The 16452-nt window shown below is 37.6% G+C and overlaps 2 protein-coding genes across 2 annotated transcripts; one reads left to right on the forward strand and one right to left on the reverse strand.

The window, feature by feature from the left end:
* Window positions 1-3444: 3444 nt before the first annotated feature.
* On the forward strand, window positions 3445-9793 carry LOC119985963 (protein FLX-like 1). The gene is made up of 4 exons (XM_038830467.1): window positions 3445-4214; window positions 4321-4484; window positions 9220-9302; window positions 9460-9793. Exons 1-4 carry the CDS (start codon window positions 3622-3624, stop codon window positions 9556-9558), a joined length of 939 nt encoding a protein of 312 aa, XP_038686395.1. The 5' UTR covers window positions 3445-3621; the 3' UTR covers window positions 9559-9793.
* Window positions 9794-11860: 2067 nt separating this feature from the next.
* Window positions 11861-14197, reverse strand: LOC119986096. Its single transcript, XM_038830647.1, has 4 exons — window positions 13859-14197; window positions 13459-13518; window positions 13308-13361; window positions 11861-12805 (listed from the first exon to the last, which is right to left on the reverse strand). Exons 1-4 carry the CDS (start codon window positions 14075-14077, stop codon window positions 12284-12286), a joined length of 855 nt encoding a protein of 284 aa, XP_038686575.1. The 5' UTR covers window positions 14078-14197; the 3' UTR covers window positions 11861-12283.
* Window positions 14198-16452: the final 2255 nt, after the last annotated feature.

The following is a 16452-nucleotide window of genomic DNA, read 5'->3' on the forward strand; positions in this document are numbered from 1 at the left end:
CGGTTCGTTCCTTAGTCCTAGCTAGATGAATCTAATTGAGCATTCAATTGGTGGCCAATCAACCAAACAACACAATAGATTTTAAGCATAGAAATTAAAGACAAGAATTATGAACCAAAATTATGCATTCAATTAATTGAAGTACTTGCAATAATCATACTAGGCTACATCAAGCCCTAGCAAAGAGGTTTAGCTACTCATGTTATAAGAACACAAGGAAACTAAACATGAGAACATCATGAACCAAGAACAAGAACAAGAACAAGAGAAAAGCTAGAGACAAAAACAAGAACAAAAGCTAGAGAATGTGTCTACTCAAACGGCCACATATATAGTTTCTCTCTTTATTGCTTTCCTATTTCTCCACTTGTCTTTGATTTCCTTCAACAGTAACGCCACCTTTCCTTGCTTAATTTGTCTTCTTTTGATTTTCTTCTTATTCTTCTTTTTAGGAAACCTTACAAATCCCTCTTTTCTTGTTTGATTAGGATTGAACTTGAAAAATCCTTGAACTTGTGGGCTTCTACGTTGGGCTTAAATCATAGGTCCTAAAAATACTTTTTTCACCATTTTGTACAAATTAACCTACAAACGAAACCGAAGATAAATTATGCAATATTCATGTCCCATTCCCATAAATAGAGACAAAAATAAGTGTAAATTGAGGTATAAAAAATATGTAAAATATAGTACGATCAGCTGTCCATTAAACAAAATACTGGCAGTGTATTTTGGAACTTAGAGCACTTGCAATGGTGTTATTTTGTCTGGGCCAACAAATATGTATGGGGTTTTGTGTTTTACTGATGTGGTTGTATTGGGTTTTGTGTTTTGCTGATGTGGCTGTATTGGGAGATGTGTTTTGCTGGTGTGGTTGTATTGGAAAATTGTGTTTTGGTGTAGTTTTATTGTGGACAATATGGAGGGAATGAGAATTTGTTGGCCTCCATATTGGGTGGGAAGGAAAAATGTATAGAAATTTGTATTTTGCTGATGTGGCTTTATTGAGAGATGTGTTTTGTTGATGTGGTTGTATTGAGATACGTGTTTGGCTTGACTTTTTTTGTAAATAGGACCCAGTCTTGATTTTGGCTGGCCCAGCAAATTGTTCCCATTGCAATTGTCCCAGATTGTGACCAGATGGCAAACTAAATTATAGGTTTCGTATAGAGAATCCAACAAACAAGATTGAACAACAGAAACCCACACTAAATACCTAAATACACTTCCATTAATATTATACCCAAACAAAATGGTAGTGTAATCAAAGATTTGTTCTACCTACAAAATGGAACCCATCAAAAAAACTAAAGCATTCAATAATGGGCAGTGTAGTTATATACCCAAAACAAAATGGTAGTGTAATCAAAGATTTCTTCTTCCTACAAAATGGATCCCATCAAAAAAAATTAAAGCATTCAATAATGGGCAATGTAGTTAGATACCCAAAACAAAGTGATAGTGTAATCAAAGATTTGTTCTACCTATAAAATGGAATCCAACAAAAAAACTCAACCATTCAATAATGGCCAGTATAGGTTCAAGAAATTGAAAATTTCTTGTTCAATAAATCAAACCTACAAAATTTATTCCGTTAATTGAATACCCAAAAAAAAACATAAAAACGTCAAATACATTGTTTAAAAACAAAAGCAACTTTCAAAGTGAATAACTTTACCTTGGTTGTGGATTGCTAGTCGATATGAAGCCAACTTCAGCAAGACTAGGCCAGAATTTGATCCTTCTTCGATGCAAATTTATAAATACGCTCTATTCCGACCACGGTTGTCACGGACAATTCTCGTCGGAGAAGAAAAATGGTTGTCTGAGGTGTAAGCATGGGCGGAGTAGTTGAGAGAAGCTTGGGAGGATTTTGGAAGCTTCGTATGCGGTTACAGAGGTTGGAGGGTTTTGGTCTTGGAAATCACAAAACCAGCTAAAAAATTTATTTTCCTTTTGTGATTTTGAATTTTAAAATTGCATAGTCAGCCTCCCAAAAGCAATCCCAGTCAGTATGCCATCTCATTATGTATCCTTATGTACACCAAACCTATGTATGACTATCACTACCGTAAGAGGAAAGAAGATAGAGAATTAGAGAAGGAAACAAAGTCAAGTAAGGAGGGGGAAGACTTACATGGAAAGTAAAAGATGAGCAATTGAAAAAAACCTTTTCGAAAGAAATTATGAAATCAAAGAATATGAATTCAACTAGGAGGAGTGCCAAATTTGAAGGAAGCTTTTGTGGACAATATAAAAGGGAGTCTTCTAGTACAATTGAGGGGGAGTTGGAGAGCCGCATTCTCTCTGCTTCTTATTTTTGTTCTTGTTTAATTTCACGAATTTCTCATATTTAGTTTTAGGGTCTATTTGGTAAACATTTTTCACAAAGCATTTATGCTTGTATCTAGCATAAATGCTATGTGGCTACCAAACCACCATAAAAACATCAAGTTACGTGTACAAATACTATCTACGATAAGCAATTATCCAAAATTATGTCTAAAATAATCAAGAAAGTTCATTGGTACGTCCTCTTCCTAGTCCGTAGAGTCCATGTGGTGGGGATGGAAAATGGACTAGCCTCGTTCTTGTCAATTACTGTAAATGATGCACAGTGAAGTCAGCAACATCGAAAGCATGACCACGTCCACATACTCGACCTCCTGTATATCTAAGACTCCATGGTAGCCCCACTCTCACTTTATTACTTGTAACCTTAATGATACGATGTCCCTCACCAATTACGGGTTACAGTGGCAGCTGTATCATTAACTGCATCACGCAAAGAAAAAACAACTCTTCTTACCTTGTTAATGCCTAAGTAGCCTACATAAAAGTTTTTTCATCATGTATAGTTATATATGTCGAGAAAAACTTTCTTCTTTTTACAAACTTGTTTAATAAAGAACTAGAAATTCATTTTGGACAATTGAACCTTCACAAACAGTCTCTTTTTAAGAACCAAAAAGATTTTTGCCAAAATAACTTATGCGAAGAAGAAAAAAGACATTGAACACATTCTAGATCTCGAAGTACTATTTCTGCATCCCAGAAGAAATAGTGGTAGTGTAATTACTCTATTCGTAATGTCATCAAGCAATGTATTTTTTGATTTACAATTATGATAAGGATCCCAATAGTTGGTATCCCAATTATCACAACTATTGAGTTGTATGCACATGATTTCATGTGCATTATGTAGGACATGTAGAATCCACGAATTTACTTGAATCCTATGGTCCAACTCGGTAACGGGAATATCAATTGTGAGAATCTTTTTCATTTTCTTTGATATTCAATGACACTTGTTATACTACATCATATTTAGGCCAATGTCCTTATTCATGGTAGCCTCGGTATAAAAACACCCACTACCACTATTATATTTTAGTAAAAAAAACCTCAGGAAATTTACAATATGATATTTAAAATGAAAACAAAATACTCCATTAAATTGGAAAACAAATTCCCGTAGCCAAGCCCTAATTTCTAGTGCTCTAGGGCATTTTTGTCTGGTTCACCTTCTTCGTTTATTTTTGTGTTGATTTGGGTTGCTCAGTTTGAATCTGATCTTTCAATCCAGTTTTTTTTTTTTGATTTCTGAATCGTAGAGACTCAATGTCTCGAAGAAACCGCGGACCGCCTCTCCCGATGAAAGGTGGTCGTCACACTGGTTTACCAGCTATGGATGAAATTCCTTATGACAGAATTCCGCCTCATCCTGCTCTTCTTGAAGAACTGCGTGAATCCCAGTTCGGAATGGGTGGCAATAGAGGGTTTCCGCCTCACTCTGCGATGATCGAGGAGCACCTCGCACTGCAAAATCAAGATATTCACAATTTGTTGGAAGATAATCAGCGTCTGGCCACAACCCATGTAGCACTGAAACAGGAGTTGGAGACTACCCATCACAAGTTGCAACAGATGGCACACTTTGCTGACTCTTTGCGGGCAGAAACGGATGCCCAAATGAGGGAGTTGTATGATAAATCTGCTCGGTTGGAGATGGATGTTAGAGGGGTCAATTCTATGCGAAGTGAGCTTGCGCATTTTAATAGTGACATTAAGGAACTTACAGAAGGAAGGCAGGAACTCACTGGTAGGGTGCAAATGATGAGCCAAGACTTGGCCCGAGTTACAGCAGATTTGCAGCAGGTGCCGGCTTTGAAGACGGAGATTGAGAATATGAAACTGGAACTGCAGCGTGCAAGGTATAACTTCACGAAAAATTTGTTTTGAGGGGAGCAGAATCTATGACTTTAACTGTATACCTATACCTTTGTTATTTGCTGATTTATGTAGTTTTCTGGTTTGTAGAGCTGCTATTGAGTACGAGAAGAAAGGCTACGCGGAGAATTATCAACATGGTCAGGTGATGGAGAATAAACTGATATCAATGGCTCGGGAATTAGAGAAGCTTCGGGCTGAGATTTCTAATTCTGAGAAGAGGGCGCGAGCTGCCGCAGGTTTTGTGAATCCTGGTACGCACTTCTCTGTGTTATGTCTAATTGTTAATTATTTTAAGTTTAAACTTATTGTTCTCAGATGACCTTTTATTATTGGAAAATGTTGTTGCAATAATGCTTAGGAGTTGAGAGAAGAAGTAGGATAAAAATGGCTGTAAAGATTTTACAAGCTTCCAATTTTTAATCGAGAGCAAAACAGAAAAAGAAAGAGGAAAAGAAACATTGGTGGATTGGAAGATGTCACAACAGCTTCCTTTCCTGTCATTGTAAATCGTGTTGCTTCGTAGTTCTTCAGTCTACTTGTGGGGTTAGACAGGGAGACCAGCCTCTCTCTCCCTTCATCTTCATTTTGTAATGGACTCCCTAAGCTGGATGATTGATAAGGCGGTGGAACATGGGTTCATTCATGGTACCAGAATTGGGGTTGGAAGAGATCAAGTGACTGTTTCAAGCTTGTTTTATGCAAATGATACTTTGGTCATATGTGTGGCAATTATGGATCAAATCCTTAAACTCCTTGCCATCTTGTTGGGTTTTCAAGCTGTGACAGGATGAGAAGTTAATCTTAGCAATGCTCAATTGTCTCTGTTGGTCCTGCTTGTGGCGTCAATGATTCGGTAGGTGCCCTTGATTGATGAATTGATACTTTGCCTAGTCAATACTTGAGAGTTCTTCTTGAGTTCTTGGTGGTAATTGAAGGGTATATTGATATGGTGTCCAGTAGTAGTGAGGTTGTTTAAAGAGGCTAGGTGGTTGGCAAAAAGGGCATCTGTTGAAGGCCAGAAGATTGACTCTGATAAAGAGTACTTTATCCGATCTACCAGGATATTCTATCTCTCTTTTCCTCTTTCAGAAGAGATTTATGGGGAGACAAAGAAGGAAGTAGAAAGATCAATATAATCAACTGACACATTATCAAACTTCCAAAAAAATCTTTGGTTGTTGTCTAGAGATCGCTCCTCTCAAAGATTCAATAGGGATCTCCGAGCTAGTGGATGTGGAAATATTGTCAAAACACTGATCGTTTGTGGAGAATAATGGTATTCGCTAACTATGGCTCTAATGGATATCTAAACAAAGTAGACAAGCTCATGACTGTGTCTTATTGAAGCATATCAGAAAAGGATGGGATAATTGGTGCAGGTTCTGCATTTTTAGGTGGGCAGAGGTGGGAAGGTGAGATCATGTTATGATTTCTGGGCTGGCAGATACTATCTCAAAGATTGATTTCCAGCCATTTATAATCTGGTAAGAGATAAGGTGGCTTATATCAGTGAGTGGTAGCGAATTCGTACGATCGGATCGGAATCGGAGAAGGGATGTAAAATTGGAATCGTAAAACCATAAGATTTTACATACTATGTAAAAATAGGAATAATTTATTACAAAATGTTTTTTACAAGGAAAAATATATATATATTTGCTAATTGTCCAACAAAAAACACTTATCACCAAAATACATATTAAGGGATGGAAGGGCAGTGAACACGTGGGGGGTTATTAAAAAGAATGATGAGTAGTGGACAACACAACACTTGGGCATATAAAAGTAGGAAACTATCTTTCTTTGATTTTGATCCCAAATAACCTTTTCATCTTCCCACCTTTCATTTAACAATAAAAAAGCTTCTTCCCTCAAACTACACGTCTCCATGCTTCCATCCCGAGACCCAAATCCAGCGCCTGTATTCAGTGCATTCGATTGCAGACGATGACGAAATGATGAAGAAAATGGGTATAGCCATTTCAAGCGAAGAAGACAACTGAAGGAGATTTTAACAATTTTATTGATTCTGATTGTGATTCCAAGCGATCTTGAGATGGTAATGATTCCACCACTATTCTGCTCGGAACCTATGGTCATGATCGTAAAATCGTATGATCATGATTGCGATTTTTACTAACTTGCTGGTGATGTTTATGTTCTGTGAGGTTTGGCAGCTGATCTACAGTCAAAACATTAATTTTGACAATGAAAATAAGATCTGCTGGGCTCTTACTACTGCTAACAAATTTTCAGTAAGATATTTTACAATGATCTATTAACATGAATTATCACAGAGGAAGACCAAATGTTCCATGGGTCAATATTTAGAAAGCCAAAACATCACCAAAAGAGTATTTTGCACGTGGGACGCTCTATGTGGTAAAATGCTAGCCATTGATTTTCTGCAAAGAAGAGGTTTCACAATCACCAACAAATGATCTTTGTGCAAACTGCAAAGTAAACTCCGAAACTGTCAATCCCTTGTTTCTTCACTGCACCAGGGCTTGGAGGATGTGGAATAACATTTGGAGATTGATTGGTGTCAGCTGGGTTATTAGTAATTATTTGATGGTAAATTAATGGCTTGGATCTGCTATTGAGATGCCTGGTGTTAAGATTGGTTACTTTTCCATTCAACCCAATAAGTTAAATTATAGGGTTGGGGCATTGCACATCATTTATACATATTCTAATGCTCCTTTCACATGTGGGCTAGGCAATCTAAAAGCCCTACATGTGCACAATAATTGAGCCCCAACATTAGGGCAACTCTCACACAAGGCCCTCACTTGGGGCAACAACAACATGCATAAAGGCCCACACTTGGGGCAGTAACAAATGAGTGTTTTGAATTGTGGAAGCTAAGGTTTGAACCCAAGACCTTTGCTTTGATACCATGTTAAGATTAGTTACTTCGCCATTCAACCCAATAAGTTCACTTATTGGGTTGGGGCACTTCACATCATTTATACATATTCTAACACTTGGAAAAGAATTTTGCGGTGTACCTTGATGATTACTTGTTGGCTGGTTTAGCAAGAGAGAAACAACTTTTTTGAGGAGAAAGAACCTGAGCTGCACCAGTTCATACAAATTGGCTATCTGCAGTCAAGTTTTAGATTTCTTGACATTGTAACAATTTCTTTTAGTATATCATCTTAGATGGTGTCTAGCTCTCTTTTACATTAGCCTCGCTACTTGTTTGCTTCTTTTCTCTCTTTTTGCTTGTAGTCTTTTCTTGTGCAGTTCCGTAGTGCCCTTAAATAATGTCTTTTTTGCACTTAAAAAAAATAAATAGAGAAAAGAGCAACAAAGAAACAACAATTTCTTTTGAGGAGAAAGAAGCTGAGCTGAAACAGTCCTTTTTGCCCTTAAATAACGTCTTTTTTTTTTCCATTAAAGAAATAAATAAAGAAAATAGATTATAAGGTGTGTATTCAAATGAGGAACATAAACATATATGTATTTATGATTTTCTTTTTGTTCTATTGAGCCTCTCCCTTTCTCCCTCCCTCCCCCTTTAGCCCTTCTACTGTACTTTTTCCAATTATTCTTTTGAATGGCACTTTTTCAAAATCATCATGAAGTGGAAAGCCTTGAGAACATCTTTAAGCGAGCTCCTCTCCCACATAATGTTAACCTCTTCTTCCTGAAGTACTTGCCCATCTACGGTGAAACAAGAGGCGTCTTACTGTCTCTGAATAGTATTCATGTTAAAAGCAACTTTTGGCGAAGTTGATATAGGACTATGTGGTAGCCAATTGGCCAAGAAATTAGGATTACATTGCAACCTTCTTGAGAATATTATTTTCACAGGAAAATTCACCCTGATTTTCATTTCTTCTTGTTTAGTGAGGTGACTCAAGTTTGAACTGAACTTGCAATAGTCCTTGGGACAGAATAATCAATAATACTTTGTGACAGAAAAAGACCAACTGCTCTTCAGTATGGGGACTCCAAAGTTAATTGGAATTTAGAAGAAAATCCTGGTCAAGGAAAGTCAAGAGGTAAGATCTGTGTCTTGGGAGAATGAAAAATCGAAAACAGGGGATGTTAAATGAACAGACAAATAGGAGGAAGTGAGAGAGAGGTAACAAAATGAAGAGAGGAGCTGGGCCCCGCTATGGTGGCAGCAGCTCACCTCAACAGGAAACCCATGACCTTACCTCCCACCTCCTCTTGATCAGCCAAAATACCTGACCTCCAAACCGGATATTTGCACCATTAGGCTGATCTCATATTTCTAGAAGGTCACAAACCCCAACAACTTGGAGGCTACCACCACAATATCCATCTTCTATGATAAGTGAGGTGCTTGAAACAGAGGATAATTTTGTTGGCATAGTGAGAATGTGTCGGTGGGATCAGACTGAGGATCTGTGTCGAGAGTCATGTGTCCTTAGAGGTTTCTTGGTTGAGGCCGTGTGTTGTTTTTTTAGCTTGTATTCTGCCAGAATTTGATTTCCGTTAGCGCTGTGAGGAAATTAGGTCCAATGTTGGATTATTTGTTTTGTTAATAATAAAAGTACCAAATCGGCGATGATAATAGAACCATGTTTTATCGTCATTTAAAACCGTGAGGAAATTAGGTCTAATGTTGTGGCTCATGTTTGATATGTTGTTTTTGTAGTGTGTGTTGGGAATAGGGAGGGAAATATGAAATTTGAATTAAAAAGTTAACCTGCCCGAATTACCTTCGCATTGCCCTTTGTGTATTTGTTTCTTCTATAACCTGGATATGAGTAAATTGTAACTGGCAAGAGAAGTTGATTGAGGCAGTGCATGTTTCAAAGGAAAGAAAAAAAATTGCTTGATCTTTTTGTAGCATTAATTCCTCAGTAGACGCTGGTATCGTATTCTTGATTTATCATTTTCATTGTGGGGCTTTATGTCGTATTCTTGATGCATAATTTTAATTGTGGAGCTTTATTTACACTCTCGGTGGCTCTTAAGTCTTAAGTTTTATTAATAAATGTTCTGCAGATGCAGGATATGGCGCAGATTATGGCAATCCTGAAATTTCTTATGCCAGAAATTCTTATCCTTCTGGTTATGGATTGAACACCGTGAGTATTACTACTTGACGTACTTTCAGTTTGTGCTTATATGTTCATTCAGAATGTTTGTCCGCATGCAGATATCCTCATATGACGATATATATGGAAGATACTATTATGTTTTAGGAGGCAATCAGATATGTTATCCTTTCCTCTCAAATTTCAGGTACAAAATAACGCTCAAAGTTTCCCTCCATATGGAGCTGGAGCTGGACCTGGCCCATGGGGAGCATATGATATGCAGCGAGCTCGAGAAAATAGATAGAATTTTCTCCAACTTAATGCATGATATTCCTGGACTGTCTTTGGCTGCAACTTGTTTGGGTTTCTGAACTGTTACTATAAGATATAATAGACATTTTCAGAGAATTGCTTATCTATTCGGCTGTTCAAGTTGTACGTAAAATGTTTGACAATTAATATTAGGTTGAGGTGCAATATATCATGTCTATTTTGGTCTATCAATGGAAATATACGCGTCAGTTCTTCTCTATTCCCTACATTTGAGTGATGATTGTTTTCACATGAATTTCTAGTTGCCAAGTAGGAAAAGTTTACTTTTTATTGAGAACTCGTTTCTAGATAGTGTAGTTTGTAAGTAAAGCTACTGTGCGGAAATTTTGTTCAAAACGATTTCTTTACTGCTGGTGTTTATCTGCTCTATGTGTTTGTTCACTTGAATTTCTTTTGTGTTACGTCATTTATGTCATTGTTCACTTGAGGCATTTTCTTTTGTATTCCCTGTGCAAATCACCACTGCGGAGTCTGGCATCGTATTGGGTGTCATAGGGGGCACTTTTGTGATGGTCATAGCTTGTTCACCCTGCTATTTTGAGTTGTGTGATTCCTTGTAATTCAATTCAATTTGCAGCCTAGAAGGATCCTTGCATCTGTTTTTTGGATGGAGTCAAGAGGTTCTCGGTTTAGTTTTATCCTCTTGTGAAAGAGATTCACTCTTGAATGAACAATTACATCTATATACTTAAGAAATTTATTATTGTTCCCTATCCAAAATGTAATTCATGGTATACAAGTGCTTTTGGTTTTCCTGATGCTGCAGCATGCCCGTACATCTTGCCATCTAGCTATTTTTCCATTTGGTTGGTGCTCTTTGCAGTCTGTTGCTTCTGTGCTCCCATTAGAGCATATCATCTTTCTTCCTTCCTCCTACTTTTCCCTGTTTTGCAGCTTGGACCCTTTTTTATATCTAGAAAAGAGAGTTTATTGGTATATTTAAATTCAAGTGATCAAAGAATAATATCTTTGTACATTGGTTTAGAATAACATTATGTAGCATGTAGGCTGGCTGGTCTCTGCAGTACTTGAAATGCAAAATCCATTGTGTTATATTGTCTCTGTATAATTTCCTTGCATTTGAATTTGTTTCCCCTCCACTCTATACACTTACAATTTTTGCTCAGTGATAATTTAGTTGCTTGAGTTAAACGTCTTTAGGTCTAGTTTTTCTTACTTGTTAGACATATTTCTCACACTGCTTGGATTAGAGTAGTAATATGGTTGGGTAATGACTCGTTTGATCCATGAAACTGCAGCGTCTCTGAAAATTGTTCCCATATGTGATTTTAGGTGTGATTTGGTAGTGTTTTAACTTTTCATTTGCATTAATCTCTAGTTTTGATACTTTTTTGGCATCTCTCTGGCAAGATTTTGATGTTATCTGGGTTGTACTTTCATCCTTTTTCTTCTGAGGCCTACGTGATGGCCTGATGGCAACATCTTCCTCAGGAGTTTCTTTCATTAAAAAGTTATGTGGTAGTGGCATGATGGCAACATCTTCCTCAGGAATTTCTTTCATTAAAAAGTTATGTAGACCTATTAGGGTTAGTAGTTGCAAATATTATGTAAAGGGCAAGTTTGAGTTCCTCGGAGCAAATAAAAATGGTTGAAAACAGCTTTTCCTTGCAATCCAATACTGTAAAGCACTGTGGATATAATATGAAGATGGATGAATTCCGTTAATGTCACAATAGATATGGCCACTTCAATGACATAGGTCTACTTCATAAGCAACAAAGCTCAAGTCTTCTCTGTTTTTGAGAAGTTTCAACACCCTGGTAGAATCTCAAAGTGGTATGATAAAGACCATATGAACAGATAATGGGCAAACAGAGTAAACTTTAGAGACTTTTGAAACACCATTACACAAGTTACTCATCTTAAACTTGAGAATCACGAGTACCTCAGCTGACATTCATGTGTGATATCTCATAGAAATCTCGAGTTCGAGTCTCCCCCATCCCCGTATTAAAGGAAAAAAAAAAAAGCCACTCATCTTATACTTGAAGACTCCTTCCATGATCCGTCTCCTCTGCCTCCCCTTCTCACATCTACTACATACTTGCCTGATAATTTCCATACTTACATGTCTTCCTATATTTTTCACCTTCTCTGATTCTCACTCCCAGTTTATCCTTTCCTTTCCCTCTTCGACAACACAAAGATATCAATAGCTGTGCCAAAATGCACACAAAAAAAAAAAAAAAAGACGTAATTGCAGGCACATCCAGCGTGCACATGTATACACAGACACATATATTGATCAAAGATTTGATCACCATTATAGATTGGTCGGTATACTGATCTGCACCAAACCTGATTGTATTGCTTTAGTCCTAGGGAATCAACCCCTACAATTTCAGTAAAACTAAACACCAAATTGCATACTTAATTCAACAAAAGAGGTCAAGAAACTAGTCAGCATACAGTTTCAGAAAACAAGTCACAAGCCATGAAAACCCATCCATAGAAATAATCAATAACTAGGAGTGACCATTGGTTTTTACTTCAACTTAATCACCTTGGAGCATAGTTCATCACGACCGGTATGATTCTCCAGATGATGGGGAGTGCAGAATAAGCTTTAAAGAAGTGCTATCGAAGTGAATAATAAAAAGTACGTCATGGCATGAGAAAGTCTCATTTTTATTGAACCAAAAAAGTTTAGGTGAAATCCTGAACAGCCATTTCGCTCATTTCCCCCCAATTCTAAGAAAGCGAAATCCAGAGGATTCCGCCAAGAAATGACGAATCCCCATAAATGTATGATAGGACAGGGCTAAGGAAGCAATCCCAGCGAAGGAAGGGGCAAGTTGTGATGTATAAAAGAAGATCTTGTAGAAAGGAAAATAGGTGAAGCAAATTGGACCCATTTTCAGACAAAGAAGATGAAAAGCAAAAAATGCAGCAGCTAGTGAAGCCCCAGAAATTCTATTGAAAATAGAAACGGTTGAACTAAGCTGTGGCTTATAAATAGGAAGATGAGGAGATAATGGGCGGAGCGTATTCATGGTATTAGCTGTCACTTCTGTATTTCCAACTGCTGTACTGAAACTAGCAAACTGAGCTGCGAAATTATTCCCAAATCTAGGGGGAGTCGAGGGAGGGTGTGACCGGATTATGGAGTGGTACCAGTTGCGGGTGGACAGTGCTGAAGGTTTTTCTGATCCAGACACATGTTGATAATGTCGGCCCTCTAATGCCTCCATGAAAACCTGAGCAATAAAAAGGTTGATCAACCATTAAACATATGGATGTAGATTATATCAGCAGACACCAGATACCAATAATAAAGTACCCAAACCAATGGTTTATGACTTATCCAATCAGATAGCTATAAATCAATATTCATAGTTACAAACACCAAATGTTTTAGATTAATACGTTTAAATGAAATTGGAAAAATGGAAACACTAACAAAGGCATAAACACTAAACCAATATGATAATTCAATGTAATTCAATTTCATCATGGTTGCCATTGTTGTGTTAGAGGTCAAGAGAAAGTAAGAAACAGATCTATAGGATTCAGAGGACACATATGTCCCATAAAAACAATAATATCTGTCCCACGAATGAAATTTGCAGGTGGCAGATACGAGGCGGGTATCACCAATACCCTACCCAAATTCCTATAGTTTGCCATCATAAAAATATTACACAGAAAATTACAAGTTAAGCACAAGCCCATGTTTTAACCTAGAGTTCAGGGAAGTACCTTCCCAGAAGAACCGAAAGGGACTCTTGATTTCGGGACAGTAGGAAGAACCATCTACATGGTAAAACAATACATTAAATACTGAAAATACTTAAAAACTGGGGGGAAAAAATAAAATGCAGTCGCTAAGCCATACAGTTCCGGGAGGTACCTTCTCATCCTCAGAAGAACCCAAAGGCAGTCTGGGATTAGGGGCGGTAGGACGAGCCATCTGCATCGTCAGGGTTTACATAGCATTAACAGTAAAAAGACTGGAAAAAACAGGGTAAATTGATGAAAACGTACATGTTTATATTCTGGCTAGAAATGCGAAATTCTCTCTTAAGCAAATCATGTAATACATCTATCCATATAAACGAATCGAAATATTAACAGGAACGAAAAGAAATCAGAACAAAAAAATCTGTCCTTCTCCTTTCACGGATGCAAATCTCTAATAAGCTTGTTCACATGGATTAAGAAAATTAGAAATCGAAAAACTGCATCAAAGTACGAATAACGAATCTAAAAATCAAATCCTAATTAACGATCTAAAAAGGACTAGCATGTACCACGTATCCCGATATCCCGGTAAAATCCATGAGAGAACGCATGTTCTCACTCGGCGACAGCCGTGGTGATTGTTGCAACGGTGGCCCTCCATAAGATCGGGGATTCTCAATTTCGGCGGTTGTGGGGTTCTGATCAGAGGAGAAGCATCTGATCTGGAGGCATCGAGACGGTGAGTAAAGGCTGTAGTGGCGGCGAGCTTGATTCAGAAGGAGCTTCATGTTACGAAACTGGTGGAGTTGAGGGAATCAGGGCTAAGGTGAGAGAGATTTATCGGAGCGAAAGAGAGCGAGAGAGCAAGACGATAGGGATTTTTGGGTAGCAGCAGTGCTCGAAATCAAAGGGCCGGTATTACCTTCATCCAACGGCTACTGTAAAGAGGTTGCAATCCATGGTTGGTGAGTGGGGACACTTGAATAATTTCTTGTTTCAGCTTATTCCTAGCACCTTTTTTCTTTTTCTTTTTTTAATTGACATGATTATACAGGCACATTAGGGAGGAAGAGTGCACTTATTCAAGGGGAAAAAAAATTGGAGCAGGCAAGGGTTGATTATTCCTCCAAAAAAGTTAGAAAGAGTGCAGCCAGACCTTGTGAGAGAGAGTTCGTGGTGTTTGTACTCTTGATTCGTGATCTAGTGAAACCTAGTAATAAAGTAAAATAATTTGTTAGCTTAGATTGATTGGGTGAACTATTATAAATCTCTGTGTCTCTTATATCTTTGTTCTTGCTTGATTATTTCTTTGTGATTTGGGTCTGTGAGATTATATGGCATTGAAATTAGTTATAATCTCTATTAAGTGACACATTGGCTCTCCCTCCCTTCCCCCTCCCCCTCCCCCCTCCCCCCTCCCCTTCCTTTATCTACCACCTTCGTTTAGCCTCTATAGCTTTGGATAACTAAATTGTGCACCTTTTATGAAATCTAGTTTTGTAGGGTTGTCACATAGAAGATCCTCCTACCTCTCTCCCCTCCCCCTCCCCCTCCCCCTCCCCCTCCCTCTCCCTCATTTCTACCATCTTCGTTTGGCCTCTATAGCTTTGGATAACTAAATTGTGCACTTTTTATGAAATCTAGTTTTGCAGGGTTGTCACATAGAAGATCCTCCTATATTAGCATGTTCAACATAATTAAGCCTGTGATTTACTTCTTTCAATAATTGTTATGCTAAGTTGGTTTGTCTGATAAAAACCTTAGATTCTAAGCTTTAGGAGTTGGAGGAAATTAAATTTTATCCCATGGTAGCTAGAACAGAGAGACGTACACAGTGGCTTCTCCACTCCGGTCACCCTATATGAAGTCAAATGTGAAACTTAAGAAAACATTACTAGTCTTAGATTGAATCATCCATGCAATTCATTTTGATGGGCAAGTTGGTCACCGCTTGTTTAGTGTTGATATGTTCTCTACCTCTAAACAACTTGAGCTCTAGTTACCAATTACATGAAAAATATTATCAAACATAATTGACTTTGTACCCTTAGTCCGTTACTCATGTGGCTTTATCAATACCAACAGTAAGTGGTGAATTTCTTGTCAACATGCCTACAAAGAAAATCACTTATTAGAGTATGAGATTATGGCCAATCCTGTACTTTTACTTGGGCACCAAAATTATTGGGTAAGATGGTACAAGTAGTGATTGCAACAAATGTTATATGAAAATTTATACTTTAAGGCACATAGTCGCTTTCCTTAAGACAATATTTGCCCCAACCAAATGGTTACACTGTGTCATATCAAATCTGCCTCCAAGATACCATGAAGTTTGGTTTATGGACTACCTTCTTCTTGGTGCAATGGCAGAAGAAAGTCAGAGTACTTTGAGAATAATCAAGAGAGAGAACGATACTTATCTTTCTATTTCTACAGCAATAGAAAAATAATAGGAAACTTTTACTAATAGAGAATATGGGAGAGTCGATAGAAAAATTGAAGCATGTACATAAGAACCTTTTGGTGCTATTTGTACCGAAAATAGCCACTACAAATCAGTTGACTCATGTCAATATGGGTTCCACAATTTGCAAGAAACATCCAATCTTCTAGTGACACGTGGTAGAGGTAGGGTATTTTTATCATTAACATTTGTTCATTTTGCAGAACGCTAGTGGTTGTTGGCCTGAAATATAGAGATTAGTTACTACAAATCAATAATGTATGAAATCCAGTGTCCAAAAGGCAACAAATTAGAGAATATTTGTCTCAAGAGTTTATTTTGTTTTAAACACATTTGTTGAGGAACAATTGAGATTTTAGCAGAATTATCTCAAAGAGAGTTAAGGAGAAATCGAAGTTTGTCATCCTCACGTTTTTGAATTCTCTCAAGAATGTTTCCAACAACTACACGACACTAAGAGGTCAAAGTCACGTTCGTTCTGTACATCAATGAAGAGGACATTTTTTCACAATCCTTCATACAGAAGCATCAATAGAATAACTACTGTTAGCCATGTTCCCACCATTCCAAATGTGAATCCTGTAAACTTGCAAGGTGGAGCATATCACAACCTCCAAGAGCAACCACATCATCCTTGACGAAGAAGCACGACCAGTGGAATGCTGTCATCATCCCTTTATTTGTTGGATGTGCTTG

Source organism: Tripterygium wilfordii, chromosome 19 (genome assembly GCF_013401445.1).
Source record: "Tripterygium wilfordii isolate XIE 37 chromosome 19, ASM1340144v1, whole genome shotgun sequence".
Lineage (NCBI taxonomy): Eukaryota > Viridiplantae > Streptophyta > Magnoliopsida > Celastrales > Celastraceae > Tripterygium > Tripterygium wilfordii.